Below are 18,441 nucleotides of genomic sequence, written 5' to 3' on the forward strand. Positions count from 1 at the left end.
AGTCCAGATTTAAATCCAATCGAACACTTATGGGACAACCTCGGCAGGAAAGTACGAAATCACGTACCTGCTCCTCAGTCACTGCGAGAAGTGCGAATAATTCTCGAAAACGAATGGAATACAATTACGCAGGATGAAATTAAAAGACTAATAAGGAGTATGCCTGATCGTATGAATGAGGTAATACGTGCACGAGGCAGTCATACCCACTATTAGTACACACACACCATACACACAGCAGAGAGGGTTTGGAGTCATTAATTACTGCAGGAGTGACGAATTGCGGGGTCCTTACTTCTGCTGTAACACCACACACACACACACACACACACACGCACCACAAGGAGGGTGTGAAATCTTGAAATACTATGGAGCTGACGAACCACGGGGTCCTTATCCTTGTGGTATACAAACACACACACACACACACACACTACATACAATGGGACATTTCCTACCAGTAAAACTCCATGCGGTTTATATTGGGAAGACTTACAACCATAATTTGAGCTAATGACAGCGGTATCTTAAAACGCAATTCATTTTTATTACGTAATATCGATTACGCAAAATGAAGAACCTAAATTGAATTTTACTTTCATTTCCCTGGCTTTCAAAATAATAAATGCAAATCATTGAATATATTGTGCAGGTTATGTAAATTATTATATAGAGAAACATGAACACAGCTATTGAAATTATGAAAGAGCCAAACGAACCGCAGAGTCTCTTAGCCCCTTAAGCCTCGCTGAATCGACATTTGTTGTAAATTCGAAATTGAATATCTCGACACCTAAATATCCTAGCAGTAAATTTCAAAAACAGTTTGAAAGCTTTGAAACCGTACTTTTCGAAAGATCTATTGAAATTGTGCGCAACGATATTTTTTCAAAATGGCGGGTGATAAAAAGGAGAACATGAAAAGTTGCTAAAAAAGGTTCGAGCGTGCGATGGCGCATGGAGCAAAGTAAGTGTCGCAGCTCAATGGGACGAAAAGTACCTAAAAGTATAGAATGTTTTCTTTAAAATACTTCGTTATAGAGCTTGATGCGATACTTATTCACTGAATTATGCAAACTTAACAAGAAAACCGCATTTTTAGCAAAATTTGGAACAACTCAGTGAAAAATGATTACATCGAGCTCGGTAAAGTAGCATTTTAAAGATAACACTCTATACTTTCATGTGCATTTGGTCCCATTACGCTGCGATACCTGATGCACACCATGCACCATCGCAAACACGGACCTTTGATTATCAATTTTGCATCCTCTCACTTTATCATCCGCCATTTTCAAAAAAATGGCCGAGCATAATTGCCATTCAGATATTCTGAAAGAGGACGTTTCAAGCTTCATTTTGCATTTCTGCGTATATTTGTATCTTCATTATTTACCAAGTTATGATCATTTGAAATTTTGTAATTTTTTCCCAAATTTTTAGTGTACCGGGTTTTTTGCGTTTGAATGTATTTCTAAAATGGCTTTTTGTCCACTTTAACTACCCACATGTACCAACATATACTTATTAGAAATCCATTGGACATCATAGCTCCATCGATCTATTTAAGAGGCAAAGAATAAACAATCAACATGTCTGTTCATGTGTGTTCTTTTATGTACGTTTCGTAAGAAAAGACATTGGAACAAAAATCGTATTTGATTGGTTACCGCTTTACCGCCTTGTTGCATCGTGTTCGTAAAGATCACAATGTGACAGGCATCACGCATATTGAATACAAAGCAAATATACAGTTCATGTTAAAACGTAAGTATTCAGCTCAATGTTCAAGCTATTCATGTTAGATAAATATTTAAACACTATTTAACTGTATAATAAATATTTGACAAACTAAAGCATATGTGTATGTTTTAATATGCCGTTTTCTATAAGATAAACTCACATCCTATAAATTGTTATAATTATCAAGGATATGTAACACATTATTATATATAAATATAAATAATCATCATAAAATTTGTTACAGCGTTGCCACGAAAAAACTGTGGAGAAACAAATTTGTTCTATCTGCGACTGAGAAATAAGATGCAATAAGTGGAATACTTATTATTAAAAATATTAAGTAAGTGCATAACATTTCAATAAATAATTCGTTAGCAATGTGACACTTGTACTCTATTTTAAATGAGCTGTATATCTGTATATGTTGAATACCAGTACAACAAATATTTACATTCTTCTTTCAAAATGTCGAAAAGGCTGTCCTTGTTTATACATTTTTGCTGTCTCACACGACAATCTGACATTTTCACAAATGTTATATGTACTGTAAACTGGGGATATATAAAATAATTTGAAGATATATAGAATGATCTACTTTTATTTCCATTTTCCACATATATTCTTCTAGTTTGGTACCATGATGTCGGTTTTATAATTCTAACTTCAAAATACACAATGGTATCATTCTAGAAGAATATACAGGATGTCCCATTTTAAGTGTCCACCCCAAATATCTATCTTATTTTTGATTTTAGAGAAAATCGGTTCAGACACGTTTTGTATGGTTTTGAGGGGGCCATAAGGTGGTACTATTGATTTGACCTTGAAGAGTCATTTGAAGGTCATATGAAGGTTACCTCAATTTTTTTAGATGGCATTCCCTACTTTTTAATACATATTCTTATAGCTGACCTCGAGAGCTTCCCAAAACACTATAATCAAATGTTTTTTGGTGAAGTACTTTTCGAGTTATAAAGCTCCAAATTTACAAAATTTTGATAAAAATACAAAATATTTCGTAAAACATTCACTTTCCGATAGTCTTATTTTACATGATCCAACCAGTCAAGGCAAGATCCGAACATGATTCAGCCAGTCAAGGCAACATCCGAGCATGATCCAGCCAGTCAAGGCAACATCCGAGCATGATCCAGCCAGTCAAGGCAAGATTCGAGCGTGATCCAGCCAGTCAAGGCAAGATCCGAACATGATCCAGCCAGTCAAGGCAAGATCCGAGCATGATCCAGCTAGTCAAGGCAAGATCCGAGCATGATCCAACCAGTCAAGGCAAGATCTTTTGTGTACAATTACTTAAAGTGTTCAAAAACTTGGCCATTTACTTATATGCATAGCTCTAGTCTATGGTGAAAGTCGTCCCTAACTTTTTCAAAAACACCTATATTAATATTTCTGCAAGCCTGTCTGATCCGGTTTTTCATATTTTCAACGGTTGTAAGCTTTTGCGAATAAGCTATATCTCTAATGTAGCCCCAGAAATAAAAATCTAGGGGTGTCAAGTCGGGTGACCTTGGGAGCCATTCTTGAATTCGACTGCCCATACCAATCCACCTATTCGGGAATCTATTGTTTAAATATTGTGTAACAGCTCGAGATCTATGAGCCGGTGCTTCATCTTGTTGGAACCACATTCGTCTGAGTAAATCATTGTCGACATGTCTCAAGAGGGCAGGTCATCTTGAAGAAATCTTAGATAGATTGCCGCATTGAGATTTTCTTCAAAAAAATATGGACCAACAATAACATCTCCCAGGATGCCTGCCTAAACGTTAATGGACTACTGCCGTTGGAACACTTGGCTTCTCTGCCAATATGGATTAGCATCTGAATAATAATGGCAGTTATATATATTAACGCCTCCTCTATTACAAAACGTGGCTTCATCAGAAAAAAGCGTATCAGCAATGAACCGGTGATTTTGTTGGATTTGATCTCGAGCCCAGTTACAAAAATGTACACGGCGTTGGTAGTCCCTCTCTTCCAATTTCTGAGTTAGATGAATGTGATATGGGTGAAACTTGTTGAGCTTGAGCACACGACTGGCTATTGATTTAGATATACCGTATTGCCTCTCAATTTGTCTCGTAGAGATTTGAGGATTCAAAGCAACGGCACCTACAACAGTCAATGATGTGACTTCATCAGGGCCCGATTTTCGCCGGTTTCTTCAAAGAAAACCCTGTTCAGCTCTGTCGCAGAGTCTTTTTATTACTTTCCTATCAGGATGGCGTCTGTCTGGAAATCTTTCAGCATAAAGCCTTTCTGCTGCCGAGTAATTATTCCTGGCCTCACCCAAAATGCGAATCATGTCCACAATTTCATTTGGTGGACAAGCAGCCATTAAAGCGCCATATAAAGCCATATAAAGAAAAAAAGCGCCAGAAACCAAAAATTCCTGTCTTATAAAAAAAAAGTCAACGGATAATAATATGCATCTGTCTGAGACTTCGCCAAAATACCGACAGTTGCCCAAGTAAAAAATTTCAAACAACCCTTTTGATATTTGTTTCATTAAAAGAATTGACAATTGCACTTTCACAATTGTTACAGTTCATTGATTATCAGGCAATACAGGATCTCGTCTTGACTGGCTGGATCATGCTCGGATCTTGCCTTGACTGGTTGGATCATGCTCGGATCTTGCCTTGACTGGTTGCATCATGTAAGATAAGACTATCGGAAAGTGAATGTTTTACGAAATATTTTGTATTTTTATCAAAATTTTGTAAATTTGGAGCTTTATAACTCGAAAAGTACTTCACCAGAAAACATTTGATTATAGTGTTTTGGGAAGCTCTCGAAGTCAGCTATAAGAACATGTAATAAAAATAGGGGGTGCCATCTAAAAAAATTGAGGTAATCTTCACCTGACCTTCAAATGACTCTTCAAGGTCAAATCAATGGTACCATCTTATGGCCCCCTCGAAACCATACAAAACGTGTCTGACAAGGAGATGACGCAACCTGTTTCATCGATTTCAACACAAGTCATAGCACACTCGATAGCTATGATGCCGTGTATAAACGCCCTAACATAAATGCGTGAATGCGTCTTTGTTTACGAGTAATTTGCAGTTAAAGTTTGGCTCGCAGAGCCGTGCCACACATAGGGCGCAAGTTACGACACTCTTTCACGAAGCGGCGTGGCTGAGCAGACAGAGGCTCCCGCGCCGCGAACACTTTTGCGCCGACGACGACGTTCGAGTCCCGCCGACGACTGGTTCGTTTTTTTTCGTATGTAAAGACATGTAATAAATATTTTTATATTGTTCTTATGTATAATTCCTTTTTTTGTTTCTACGCTATTAATCAAGGCTAATTAGGACAGTCAGGTCTTTCAAATATGAACACAACATTTTTATTAATTACAATAAAATGTTTTTTCATGTAAATCTATTTCGCATAAATATTTCGTATGGTATGGGAAAGAAATGGCCAGACAGTGATTATTTTGTGTGAGAAAAACCCGAGAGCCGTTAGAACCGTTACAAGTGGAAAGGAACCCTCTTCCCTTTCCCCTTCTCGCAGAGGGATTCTCATGTTTTGTGACGTGCTCGCTTCATTCTCTGGGCAGTCTTCGTAACGTGAACAGTGAAAAACTCGTGTTAAAAATGGAAACCACGTTTGTAGGTGAAGTAACGATCAGCTATGTGCAAAATCTAGCAAAATGTGATATTACGAAAGAAGAGTTGACGGACGCAATAGAATATTTTCGAGGTAAATATATTGAATGTGTGAACAATGGAAAGATATATTTGTACGTATTGTTATTGGCCTTGTATACAATATCAATTATATTGAATTCATATTTGCAGATGTCCTGATACAATTTAATTTAATTAATAATGAAGCGCCAAGAAAATGATCAAAAAATTCCAAATTAATTGGCGGAAAATTGTTTGAAAAATTAATTAAACTGTTGGGAAAACATAAAATATCAGATGAGGTGGAATATTATATAGCAGAAGGAGAAGACGTGATTGAAAAAGACGCGATGGAAGATGTTCAATCGTCTTTTTCGGACGAGCCTCATACGAGTCAAAGAACGGAAGAGTCTTCTCCGGACAAGCCTCATACGAGTCAAAAAACGGAAGACTACGAACTTCCGCAAAAAATTGCAGCGATGGATCTAGCCGTATGACGTAAAATTGAAAATAGTTATGACCGCAAACGAACATCCGAATTGGAGCTTCCGTACGTTACAAAGCAAGTTTAAACAGCATTTGCATTATCACAATGAAGTTGCACGCTTCCGCAAATACATTTTATCTGGTGGAAATTATTGGGATAAGCTGCAATTAATAAAACGGAATGTGTATGATCGGTTTACGGAAGCAAGAGAGCAAAGGCAACTTGTTACACGACGTCTCCTTCAACAGTGGGCCATGGCTGCAGCCGTTCAATATAACAAACAAGGAGAAGAAAGCGAAGAACATGACAAAGCTTTCCGCTTTGTAGCATCGAATACATGGTTAACGTCATTTCTACGTGAATACAAAATTTCTAACCGTCGAGTTGTTCGGTATTTATCAAAAAGAGAAATAATATCACCGCAAGCTGTAATGGAATCCGCTGTACACTTTCAAGAATTAATTAGAAGTATATCACCGGATTACGACCCGGATTTCATAATAAATTCTGACCAAACGGGCTGCGAATATCGCGTAAATGTTGCACGAACGTACACGCATACTGGCGAAAAATTCGTACAATTATATATCGGCGATCTAAACAAAGTGACTCACTCTTATGCACAATATTCTGTCACACAATCGGGCAAGCTATTAAATAAAGTGTTCGTTTGCTTACAAGAGACTTCCGACACATTTGGAGTCCGGGTACAGAAAGAGGTAGATGCGTTATTGCTATTATGTAAAAATGTTGTTCTAGTCTGGGTCCAATCAGGGAAATTAACAACGTCTCTCTACCAGCAATATTTGAAACTGGTTCTCAAGCCGTACGTTGGTAATCATCAGTTTTTATTTCTTGTTGATTCTTGGGGAGGACAAAAGAATATCCATATGTATAACGAAATATTTCGCGATAATAACAATAGGCCAACGTGTAACCTACAAATAATACCACTAAAATGTACGCCAATTTGTCAACCGTGCGATGTTTATTTCTATACATATAGACAGGTCAAAATCATTATAAAGCGTATACAAAACTGTCCTTCTTTATATATCGGCGACGAAAGTATAAATTTGAACACTCGCGCTGATGCGATTCGTATACAGTCGCTCACACACTATCTGTTATCAGTACCAGTTTTCAATTTTATGCTCCAATACTCGTGATATGCGTCCAGTCTTGTTGACAGTCGCGAGGTATTTTACAACGTCAATCAAATATGTTTTCCACCAACTATACATAGTCAAAAGTGTATTTGTGCAAAAAATTATGCGTTCATTACGTGCAGTTGGTGCAAAAAACTATTATGTTTTACATACTTTTATACGGTATTCCATCCACAGAGTTGCGACTGCATGACCACATTTTATAATATGTAACTTTCATTTGTGTGCCTTATACTTGTCTTATGTGTATGTGTGTATATGTTTTGATACGGACAAAAACATTTTATTGTAATTAATAAAAAAGTTGTGTTCATATTTGAAAGACCTGACTGTCCTAATTAGCCTTGATTGATAGCGTAGAAACAAAAAAAGGAATTGTACATAAGAACAATATAAAAATATTTATTACATGTCTTTACATACGAAATAAGAAACGAACCAGTCGTCAGCGGGACTCGAACGCCGTCGTCGGCGCAAAAGGGTTCGCGGCGCGGGAGCCTCTGTCTGCTCAGCCACGCCGCTTCGTGAAAGAGCGTCGTAACTTGCGCCCTATGTGTGGCACGGCTCCGCGAGCCAAACTTTAACTGCAAATTACTCATAAACAAAGACGCATTCACGCATATTATGTTAGGGCGTTTATACACGGCATCATAGCTATCCAGTGTGCTATGACTCGTGTTGAAATCGATAAAATAGGTTGCGTCATCTCCTTATGAACCATTTTTCTCTAAAATCAAAAATAAGAGAGATATTTGGGGTAGACACTTAAAATGGGACATCCTGTATAGTGGAAATAGATAAAAACAGATCATTACATACAGGGTGTCCCATTTTAAAGGACCCACTCAAATATTTCAGAAACATTGCATTAAATCGAAAAATGCTTAAGACAAAAGTTGTTTAGCTTGAAGGGGAACATAGGACAGCGATAGCATTTTATTTATAGATTGCGCCACTTTCGAGATATTTACTGATTATCAATTTTCTTAAATGGAAATCTAAATTATTTATCATATCATCCTTTTCTACCAATTAATTTGAATAACTTTTGTTTGAAACATTTTATTATTTGCTTAATATGTTTTGAGATATTTATGGAAAACTTGGTAACTGGCAGTGTCAGACATAAGTCAATAAGAATAAGATTTTACTAATCGTAGTCGAATATTCTTTTGTAATAGTTTTCTTACATATTCTCAAGAATTCTTACATATATGTATGTATGTTTTATTGTTTCCCTTATCGGGGTTACAAACTCCACCATTCTCTCCTCCTTATTTCCTAATCCTATTCTTAATCCGCTCGCACACTCTCTCCCTCCCCCCACACACACACACCTCCTCTCCCTCACCCCCTTATCCTAACTTGTCATTAACTTACAACTACCTTATTTCTACTCGCTCCTTATATCTATTTCTCTTAAAACTATCGCCAACTTCCGTTTCCTCTCATACACTCCATTCCTCCTCATCCATTCCACTCATCCTCACTCCCCCCTTCCCCTCCGTATCCTCCCTCCTCCCCTCCATTCCTCCACCCCCCTCATCCACTACTCCCCCCTCACTTCCCCTCCCAATAGCGTTCCCACTATGTCCCCCAGCCCTTTCCCTCTCCCTCCTCCCATCTCGTGCATTCCTCCCACATATGTTCCCATGTTTCCTCTCCTCTTTTACACATCCTACAACTCCTCCTGTCTCTCTCCACCCAATATCTCCCCTCCCTCATCTCATTGCCCATCCTAAATCTTATCATCCTATTCCATCTTCTCTCTGCCCATCCCTTTTCTAGATATGCCGGTATCCCCTTCTCCTTCACGTACCTATACCATTTATTGTATCTCGAACTTCTTATCTTTTCCCATCTTTCTTCCTCCTGTGCTTCCCTATCTCTTTTTTAAATTTCCTCATATTCTCCTTCCTCCTGTTCTGTTTTCCCCTTCCCCTTCCTTTACAGAATCCCTCTCTCTCCTGCTCCCATCTTCTCACCACTCTCCCCCTCCTCCACCTCTCTCATCTTCTGCCAGCAGCTTCTCGCCACCTCCCCTCCCCTTCCTTCCTGTAACCTCCTCTTCATCCTCCATGCCGCTTTTCCTGCTCTTCCCCTCATCTTCTCTCTTCCTGTTTCTTCCCTTAACATATATCCTGGCGTATTCCACTCCAACCCCATTGTCCACCTTATAAATTGTTCTTGCAACCCTTCCATTTCCTTCCTCTCTTTCCACCCCGATGTTTCCGCTCTATACCCCATCACCGTCCAGACTAACTTGTCGAATAGCCATAACCTTCTTCTCCAATCCTTGCCCCATATTCTCTTCCCTATACCCCATATTTCCCTCATTACCACCGCTGCCTTTCTGACCCTTTCCTTTATCTGTACCTCCTGTCCTCCATTGCTCTGTATCACATATCCTAAATATCTATACTCTTTCACTTCCTCTAGCCTTTCGCCCTTCCACCTCCATTCCCCCTTCACCCTTCTTCCACCTCCACTCCTAAATCTCATTATCTTTGTTTTCTTTATGTTCAACTCCAACCCCTTTCCTTCTAAATATCCCTCCAATCTGCTCAATATAGTCCTCATTTCCTGTTCCTCCTCTGCCATCATTACTATGTCATCTGCATATGACAACGTATATCTTTTTTTCCTCCTAACCTCACTCCTCCCCATCTCCCTTTTGCTATTTCCTCCTCTAACTCCGCTAACAATATATTAAACAGAACTGGGCTTAACGGACACCCTTGCCTCACTCTTCTCGCTGTCCAAAATTCCTTCCCCACTATCTGCCCTATCCTCACCCTACTCTTCATTTCCCTCATCATTTCCTCTACCCTTACTACTAATCCCTCCCTCACTCCTCTCTCCCACAACACCTTTATCAACTTCACTCTGTCTACCGAATCAAATGCCGCCTTAAGGTCCACAAAGATCGCCGTCATCTTGCCACCTTTACTTCCTAGTTGTCTATTTATCAGGTAGTTTATTATGTACACCTGGTCCACTGCCCCATCCCCTTTCTGAATCCCGTCTGACTTCCCGACAGTATATTTCTCTCTTCCAATTCCTCCCTAAGCTTTTCCGCCACTATCGCCACGTATACCTTGTATAGTGACATCATTATCGTTACCCCCCTGTAGTCCGACACCTTCTCCCCTCTTCCTTTCTTCACTACCGGTACTATTACCCACTCTTTCCAATTTTCCGGCCATCCCTCCCCCCTCCAAACCCTCCTACATATTTCCCACGCCCATTTTTCCACCTCCACTCCTCCATATCTCCAAACTTCGCTTGGTATCGTGTCCCTTCCCATCGCTTTTCCGTCTTTCATCTTCTCTATAATCCCTTTTACTTCCTCTCTTCTTATCTCCTGCTCCCTATCCTCCTTCCTTCTTCCCCCTTCTCCTATCCTCACCTTCTTCTCTACCCCTCCCAGTATTCCCATAAAATGCTCCTTCCACTCTTCCATCTCGATCCCCTCCTCTATTCTCTTTCCCCTCTTCCTTTCCTTTTTAATAATCTCCCATACTCCTCCTCCTTCTGTCCTTATTCCTTCTACTTCTCTTTCCATTCTTTCCCTCCTTTCTCTTTTCTTTCTGTCACATAACTCGTATTCTTTCTTCTTTTTCTATACCCTTCCCTGTTCCCCCCTGCCTTTCCTCCAACTTCTTAGTATTCCTCTTACTTCTTTCTTCTTTTTTCTACATTCTTCGTCCCACCATCCCCTTCCACCCACTCTCCTCTCTGCCCTCCCTTCCTCTCTGCCCTTCAGCGCTCTCCTTATGCTATCATTTACATGCTTCTAATTCCTCCCTTATACCCCCCTCCCCCACTGTATCCTTCCTAGTTCCCTCCTGAACTCCTCTTTTCCTTCCTCGTCCTATTTCCCCCTGCTCATTCTCTCTTCTTCCTCTCTCCCTTCCCTTTCTCTCTTTATCCAAACCCCTAATGAATGATGGTCCGATTCTACTTCTTCTCCCACTTCTATCCTTTCTACTTCCTCTATTACTTCCCTAATATTTTCCCAATATATAGTCCCAATATATCCCAAATTTCCCAATATATAGTCTATTACCGTCTCTCCCCTTCCCCCCGTGTATGTGAACTCTCCTTCCTCCCCTTCCATCCCCTTTCATTCCCCGTTCAGTATCGCCCATCCTCTTTCTTCTATTATCTGCACCATTCTTTTTCCTTCTTTGCTTATCCTCTTGTCCTTTGATTTTCTTTTTCCTCCTTCCTCTCTCCAGTCCTCGTCTTCCCTCCATCCTTCTTCCTCTCCTGTTCTCACATTGAAGTCCCCTTCTACAATCGTTCTACTGCCTTCTTTTCTTTCTTCCATCCATTTCCTTATCCCTTCCATCTTTCTTTCCATATCTCCGTTCACATATACCCCTATTATTCTCCATTTCTTCTTTCCTATCCTAATGTCACATTTTATTCTTCCTTCCTGTTCCTCCCCCTCCTCCTCCCCCTCCTCTTCTATTCCCTTCCTTATCCCCATTAACATGCCCCCCTTTGCTCTTCCTTTTTTATTTTTCCTTGTTGCTAGCTATACTTTCCATCTAAATTCCTTAGGCAATTTCTCCCTTATCCTTAATCCTTCCTCTTCATCCACGTTTCCATCATCATTAATACATCCCATTTTTTTATTCCTTCCCAAAATCCTTTATCCTTATTTGTTACTCCTGCTACGTTCCAAAGCATCATCTTCCATCCATTTTCCCTCTGTTCTCTGTTCCCCATTCTCCCCCTTATTCCCCCTTCCCCCTCTCTCCCCATATTCTATCCTCTTCGTCCCTCAATTTATCTTCCTCCTCATTCCACCTCCATCTACCTTATTTTCCCTTCCAACACTTTCCATCTATCCTTATTTTCCCTTATTTTATCCACACGTTTTTCCCTCTTCCCCTTTCCTCCCTCGCTATCTCCTCTAATCTCCATCTCATCTTCCTCTCTTTCTATGTCAGGTCATCATCAATCTTTATGCCCTTCTCCTTTAGTTCTGTTCTTCTTACCATTATCTCTTTTTTCCCTTCCATTTTGCTTATTTTCATAATCCTTCTTCCCTCTTCTGTCCCTTTCTCCCTTCTTATCCTTCTCATTTCCTCAACTTCTGCTACTACTTCCATTTCCTTAAACATCTCCCTCATCTTCCCCCTCGCCTTAATCTCCTCTCCCCTCAGTCCCCCTATCATCACATTCCTTCTTCTTTCCTCTCTTTCCCTCATTTCCAGTATCCTCTCAACTCCTCTCATTCTTTCCCTCATGTCTTTGTTATTTCCCTCCCCTGTCTCCTCCCACTTCTTTCTCCTCTTTCCCTTCTTTCTCCTCTTCCAATCTCTCTATTCTTTCCCTCATTCCCTCCCTCTCTCTCCTCCATTTCCTCTCCCTTTCTTCTATTTGTTTTCTAAGTTCCTCCAATTCCTTTCTCATTTCCTTTCCTTGTTTTCTTACCTCCTTCATCAGCGCTTCCTTCATTTCCTTCAGTCCTTCTTTCATCTCCTTCTTCAACTCCTCCATTATCCTATATCCCCAATGCTTTTCCTCCCCTCCACTCCCTCCCTCCCCTTTCTACGGCGATCTCTGCATTATTCTCCTCTTTTTAAATGCAAAATTTTCCTCTCCCTACTCTTCCCCTCCCTTTTCGTCCTCCTTTGTTGTTTCCTCTATACCTTTTCCTCTTCGCTATTTCCTCCAATAAGCTTCCTTCACTTCCCCTCCTCTCCCTGTCCATCATTCCTCCCATACCCTTTTTAACCTTCAGTTTCTCGAATCTTTCCGCCATCTTCCTCTCCTCCTTCCCTCGACCGCCCACCTCTCCTCTTTTTCCACCTTTCCCCTTTTCCTTCCTTCCCCTTTTGTAACTTCCCCCTAGTTATTCCCTACACTCTCCTCTCTTGTTTCCCCCACTCGTCTAGTTTCCTCTATCCTAGTTCCTTACTCCTGTTTTCTCCTTACAGTTTCCTCTCTTACTCTTTCTCACTCTTCGATCTTACGCATACTACGACTTCCTATCCCACCTAACCTCTCTTTCGCCTCTCACTTTTTCCACCGCTCCTTTCTCTCCCGCCCCTCCCTCTACCCCATCCTTACTCCTCCACCTGCCTCACCTCCCTATCCCTCTTCTCCCCTCTCCCCCTTCCTTTTATCACCCTCCCTTTTCCCTTTTACGGTCACTCTTCTTCACTCCTTTCTCACACTTTCTCTCACTCGCTCCGGAAATGGAAGTCCGAATTCTTACATATATATTCTTACAGTATATTAATTAAATTTATTAATATTGTTGCGGGTTGAATCCGAATCGTTAACCCGTTGAACGCCGGGATCACTCAGATCTTGGGCGCGAGAGCGAGTGCGGCTGGAGCCGACGGGAATCAGCCAGAGGAGAGGACCGATCGGTTCTCTGGGCAATAACTTGTTCGAGTCTCCGATTCCGATGCGTTTTATTTTGCTTTGACCCGGTACAGCGGCTTGCAAATCGCGGACAATGAAGTCGTGTATCAATAACGAGACGGCGAGAGTAATCACGCGCCGGAGCGACGCGTTGTAGAGATTCGACGATAGCCGAGCGGAACTCGAGAGAATTGAGTTCGAAAGCTGAATTCTACTGAACTCTATCGTCACGATATCGACCGTGATATTTATAATTTTATATCTCTGATGCGGCTCAAGCCGATTGGCAGATTTGTACAAATCGTTGTTTGGCTGACACAAAAATCTTGACGGTAAATACATTGTTTTGCCGTTAGTCACGAGACATTAGACTGTCGCAAGTTTCCTCTGATGGAAAGAGTGTTATTGTCACCGACACAATGATACAGTGTAACGCGCCGAGACAATACCAATCAGCAAGACAAAGATCGAACAAATAATTCGCTTGTAAACATGGGTGATTTGCCCGAGCGGTGACTCGATGTTACCGGCGTCCAGCACACGCTCCGCGAGAATCCTCTGGACGATTTTAATGAGCACGCAGAACCGCCGATATGATTTTCCAATTCGGAACAAATATAATTGCTTAAAATTATCAACACAGAGACAATAAATGGAATGAATTTGCAATAAAAGATATACATCATACCATTAATAATTATTACAGATTGAAAAGATGTCACAAGTGGGTGGAGAAGCAGTTGCAAAAACAATAAGAAACATTACGTCGCAATTGGACACGAAGTTGCTCTAACAAGGGGAGGACGCATCGACCGGGAAACGGTTTGGAACGAAACTTACGGAGTTAATAGTACTTGACTACCAATAACTCATGGTAATAGCATACGACGCAATACTTCTTCGTTTTCGAGAAAAAACGGTCTAAAGAAAAGAGCCGACACAAGTGTATGAGTTAGTAAGAAGGGTATTTAACGAAGCAGCGTAGCGCAGCAGCGAAGCTAATGGACTACCGAGCTGACAGCTAAGGTTCGATCCCTGCTGTATGGTTTTTTTTTATTCTGTAAGCATAAAAATGGAATAGAAAACATTAATAAATAATAAAACTACGTTTCTTAAATATATTAGTGTTTGTTAAATATATTATTAATGATTTAAACTGCAAGAAAACCGTTAATTTTATCTATAAAATATATAGTGTATGAGAAAATTTTTATACAATTGCAATGGAAATAGGAGTAAAAATATATTAAGTTGTTATAATGATTATATAAAGGTGCAGTTGAAAGAGCAGTAGTTAAACGGTATTATATTCATATTATATATTCATATTGTTTTTTATATATATAAGATACATAAAGCCATACAAAGACACATATAAAAATAGAAATATAAAAGAATATGTGTATACATGTTACATTACATCTTCATTCGGCATCGTCACCATCTTTATATCCAAAACATTTGTTTGGATGATATATATCATAAAAACATTTAAAACAAAAACATATAGCGCACCAAGCACATTTTATAAAAGAAATCTCTGTACAGGGGCACTTCTGCTTTGCAATTGTTGGTGGAAAGCAAATATCGTTAACATTTGAAAAAAAATTTCTTTCTTCCAATAATTTTGCAGCGTACCAAGCATATTTAATCATGTTTTCAAAAGAAGGAGCGCTCAACTGATGGTGCACTATAGAATGAATTTTAATAGCATCCTCACGAGATGCTATTTCTCTTTCTTCTTTTATTAATATTGGAGCATTTTGCAATCGTTTTATTAGAAGTTTGACTTGTCGATAAAAATAGACATTGCATGGTTGACAAAATGGGGTGCATTTCGCAAGAATTATTTTCAGAGTGCATGTTGCATCTCCATCATCATTCCAAAAAATTTCATCATGTAAAGCAGCATCAGTTTGTCCTCCCCATGAATCAATTATTAAAAGGAATTTGTCATTTTTCACATACGATTTTAACGTTGTTTCTAAATAGTTTTTATATAATTCTTTAGTTAATTTTCCTGATTTGGAACAAGTAACAACAACATTACCAAATTCTGCAGTCAATTTATCAACCGTTTTGGATATTATAGGACCAAATTTATTTGTAGATTCTTGCAAGCATATATACACAAGTGGAAGCAATTTCCCCGATGCAGTCATGCTATATTGTGCCGTATACAAATGTGTAATTTTATTTAAATTTTGCTTTTTCAAGAACACTGTCTTTACTCCTTTAAACTGGAGTGATTTATTGTACGTTGTTTGATAATTGCACCCCGTCTGGTCAGTATTAATTACGAAATCCAAATTGAAATTAGAAATAATGTTTCTCGTTTGTATCTGGAATCTTTGTTCTGCTTCCGTGGTTTCTTCTAGAGTAGCGATCTCTCTTCGGCTAACATATTTTGTTATCTGACGCTGTTTTATTCTATGTTTCTGTTTAAAAACTTGTACCCAGGTAGAACTAGCATCGAACGAAAACGTGTCCGATTGAAAAGGAGAAGCTGCTATTAATGCCCATTGTTGCAATGTTCTTGTTGTTACCTGCAAATATTTATTATTACATGCATTAGTACATACACAAATGTATTACGTTATATATGTATGTATGAAATTCTAATATATTTTTCTTGCTTTACCTGCTCGTAACAGCTTCTTGCTTCTCGAAAATGTTCAAAAGTTTCATTGTCAATTGTTTGCCATTTATCTACTCGCGTTCCTCCACTTTTCACATCTTTCTTCCATTGGATTAAATAATCTTTTCTTTTTAAATGACTTCCACCTTGTCTTTGCAGTGTCTTTAAATTCCAATGTGGATGTGCTTCAGCAAGAGCAACAATTTTTGCTTTATACTCTAAAGGAATGTAGTCTGTAGGAGGCTCTGCATAATCTAATGGATTGTAGTCTGCATCTGTCGTTGGATTGTCTGTGCACTATCAAGATGTAAAATATAATTTATAGCTTCTTTCACTTCTAACATTAAAATAACATTAAAATCGAAGAAACATACCTCTTCGTATAGATTTTCACGATCGCCATCATTATTTAGAATGAGATCTTCATCCACCATCACATAACTGTTGTTTAAAATATCTATGACAGCATCAGAAATGCTATTTGCCATATCGACACAGAACTAATTTTCGCTGGAGGATTTTTTGATAATAATTCATTACTCTCGTAAATAGAATTTGCATATACGAGAGCATTAGTGAATTCACCTTTAAAATCTTCATTTTCAAAAGATCTTTCTTTTACCGATTCTACATCAACTATTTTGCTTATTGAAGGATTCCCTAACATTGTTATGATATATATAATTTAAATATGATCACCGAACTGCTCTGTATCACTAGTAAATGCACACTGCTGCTTGCTCTACTGACGACTGTTCCGACACTCGAATCATATCGTCATTCCTAACGATCGTTTAGAATGACACAAAGGAAGTTTTTGGAGGGGGATTGTCAGAAGAGATAAAGAGATAAAGAGGAAAGAACACAACATAGAGAGTTGTTGCAGAAACAAATATTTTATATATATGATATAAGATTACGAAAAATTATCTCATACTAGTTTAACCCTTTGCGGTCGGCTGATTTCGAAGAGATCGATAAACATTGATAGTTGATCTGTAAGTTGATCTAAACATTTGAATCTAGCATCGGGAGGAGTTTTCTTTCATTATCGCTAGTCTCGTTTGCCGTGCCGCGCGCCAGGCGATCATGAATGCCAGCCTGACGGCACCGACTTCTACGACGACTTGCGAATGCCGCCACTATGGCGGCATCGACCGCAAAAGGTTAAAAGCACTCCTATATATTTCATAACAATATTATTATTCCTATTTCCATTGCAATTATTATATAAAAATTTTCTCATACACCATATATTTTATAGATAAGATTAACGGTTTTTTTGCAATTTAAATCATTAATAATATATTTAACAAACACTAATATATTTAAGAAACGTAGTTTTATTATTTATTAATGTTTTCTATTCCATTTTTATACTTACAGAATAAAAAAAGAACCATACAACAGGGATCGAACCTTAGCCGTCAGCTCGGTAGTCCGTTAGCTTCGCTGTTGCGCTACGCTGCTTTGTTGAATACCCTTCTTACTAACTCATACACTTGTGTCGGCTCTTTTCTTTAGACCGTTTTTTCTCGAAAACGAAGAAGTATTGCGTCGTATGCTATTACCATGAGTTATTGGTAGTCAAGTACAATTAACTCCGTAAGTTTCGTTCCAAACCGTTTCCCGGTCGATGCGTCCTCCCCTTGTAAGATATTCTTGGACAGGGCAGAACAAAACGTTGCCTTTAAGAAAGTCGAAACTGTCGGATTCAGTAATTGGTATTACTAAGTTTACCCAATATTTTTACTTTGATTTAAAACACTTATTTATTGTCGTAAAATGTTTATATGTCAATTATCATATGTGTAGCAACTCTTTTGAAGACAAACTAATGTACAATCAGCGAGATCGAATCTTGTATTCAAGAGTAGTTGCGACGATCTAGCGACAGAATGAGAACAATATTAAAAAAATAAGTTTTTTTCCGTTTCGTCTTTGTTTATTTTCTTATTATATAGTTTTATTAGGTGCGCAACTAAGTTCGCGCTGTTTTTTTGATGAAAATGCAACTTTATTGTGAAAAAATGGTTACAAATGAATCATTCAAAATATTGCCCATCGCTAGCGACAACTTTTTCCCATCTTTCTGGCAGAGCTCGAATACCGTCACGGTAGAAGTGTTCGTCTTTTGAGGCTATCCACGAATCAAGCCATTTTGAGATATCTTCATATGAGCGGAACTGCTGATTAGCCAGACCATGTGACATCGAACGGAACAAGTAATAATCGGACGGCGCAATATCTGGGGAATATGGCGGGTGGGGTAGGACTTCCCATTTGAGCGTTTCTAAGTAGTTTAACGGGTTTGGCAACGTGAGGCCGAGCGTTGTCATGCTATAGAATCACTTT

The 18,441-nt window shown here is 39.0% G+C and overlaps 1 protein-coding gene across 1 annotated transcript; it reads right to left on the reverse strand.

The window, feature by feature from the left end:
- Nucleotides 1–14,872: 14,872 nt before the first annotated feature.
- On the reverse strand, nucleotides 14,873–16,574 carry LOC112589900 (uncharacterized). The gene is made up of 3 exons (XM_025304786.1): nucleotides 16,461–16,574; nucleotides 16,090–16,383; nucleotides 14,873–15,994 (listed from the first exon to the last, which is right to left on the reverse strand). Exons 1-3 carry the CDS (start codon nucleotides 16,572–16,574, stop codon nucleotides 14,873–14,875), a joined length of 1,530 nt encoding a protein of 509 aa, XP_025160571.1.
- Nucleotides 16,575–18,441: the final 1,867 nt, after the last annotated feature.

This window comes from Harpegnathos saltator, unplaced genomic scaffold, assembly GCF_003227715.2.
Source record: "Harpegnathos saltator strain DR-91 unplaced genomic scaffold, Hsal_v8.6 scaffold65, whole genome shotgun sequence".
Taxonomy (NCBI): domain Eukaryota; kingdom Metazoa; phylum Arthropoda; class Insecta; order Hymenoptera; family Formicidae; genus Harpegnathos; species Harpegnathos saltator.

What these genes read in the sequence shown, in the direction of transcription:
- LOC112589900 (XM_025304786.1), bottom strand. Translation starts at nt 16,574, where the DNA reads ATGGCAAATAGCATTTCTGATGCTGTCATAGATATTTTAAACAACAGT. An exon ending in GTGAAAATCTATACGAAGAG is followed by an intron (nt 16,384 to 16,460) that starts GTATGTTTCTTC and finishes ACATCTTGATAG; the next exon opens with TGCACAGACAATCCAACGAC. An exon ending in CAAGAAGCTGTTACGAGCAG is followed by an intron (nt 15,995 to 16,089) that starts GTAAAGCAAGAA and finishes AAATATTTGCAG; the next exon opens with GTAACAACAAGAACATTGCA.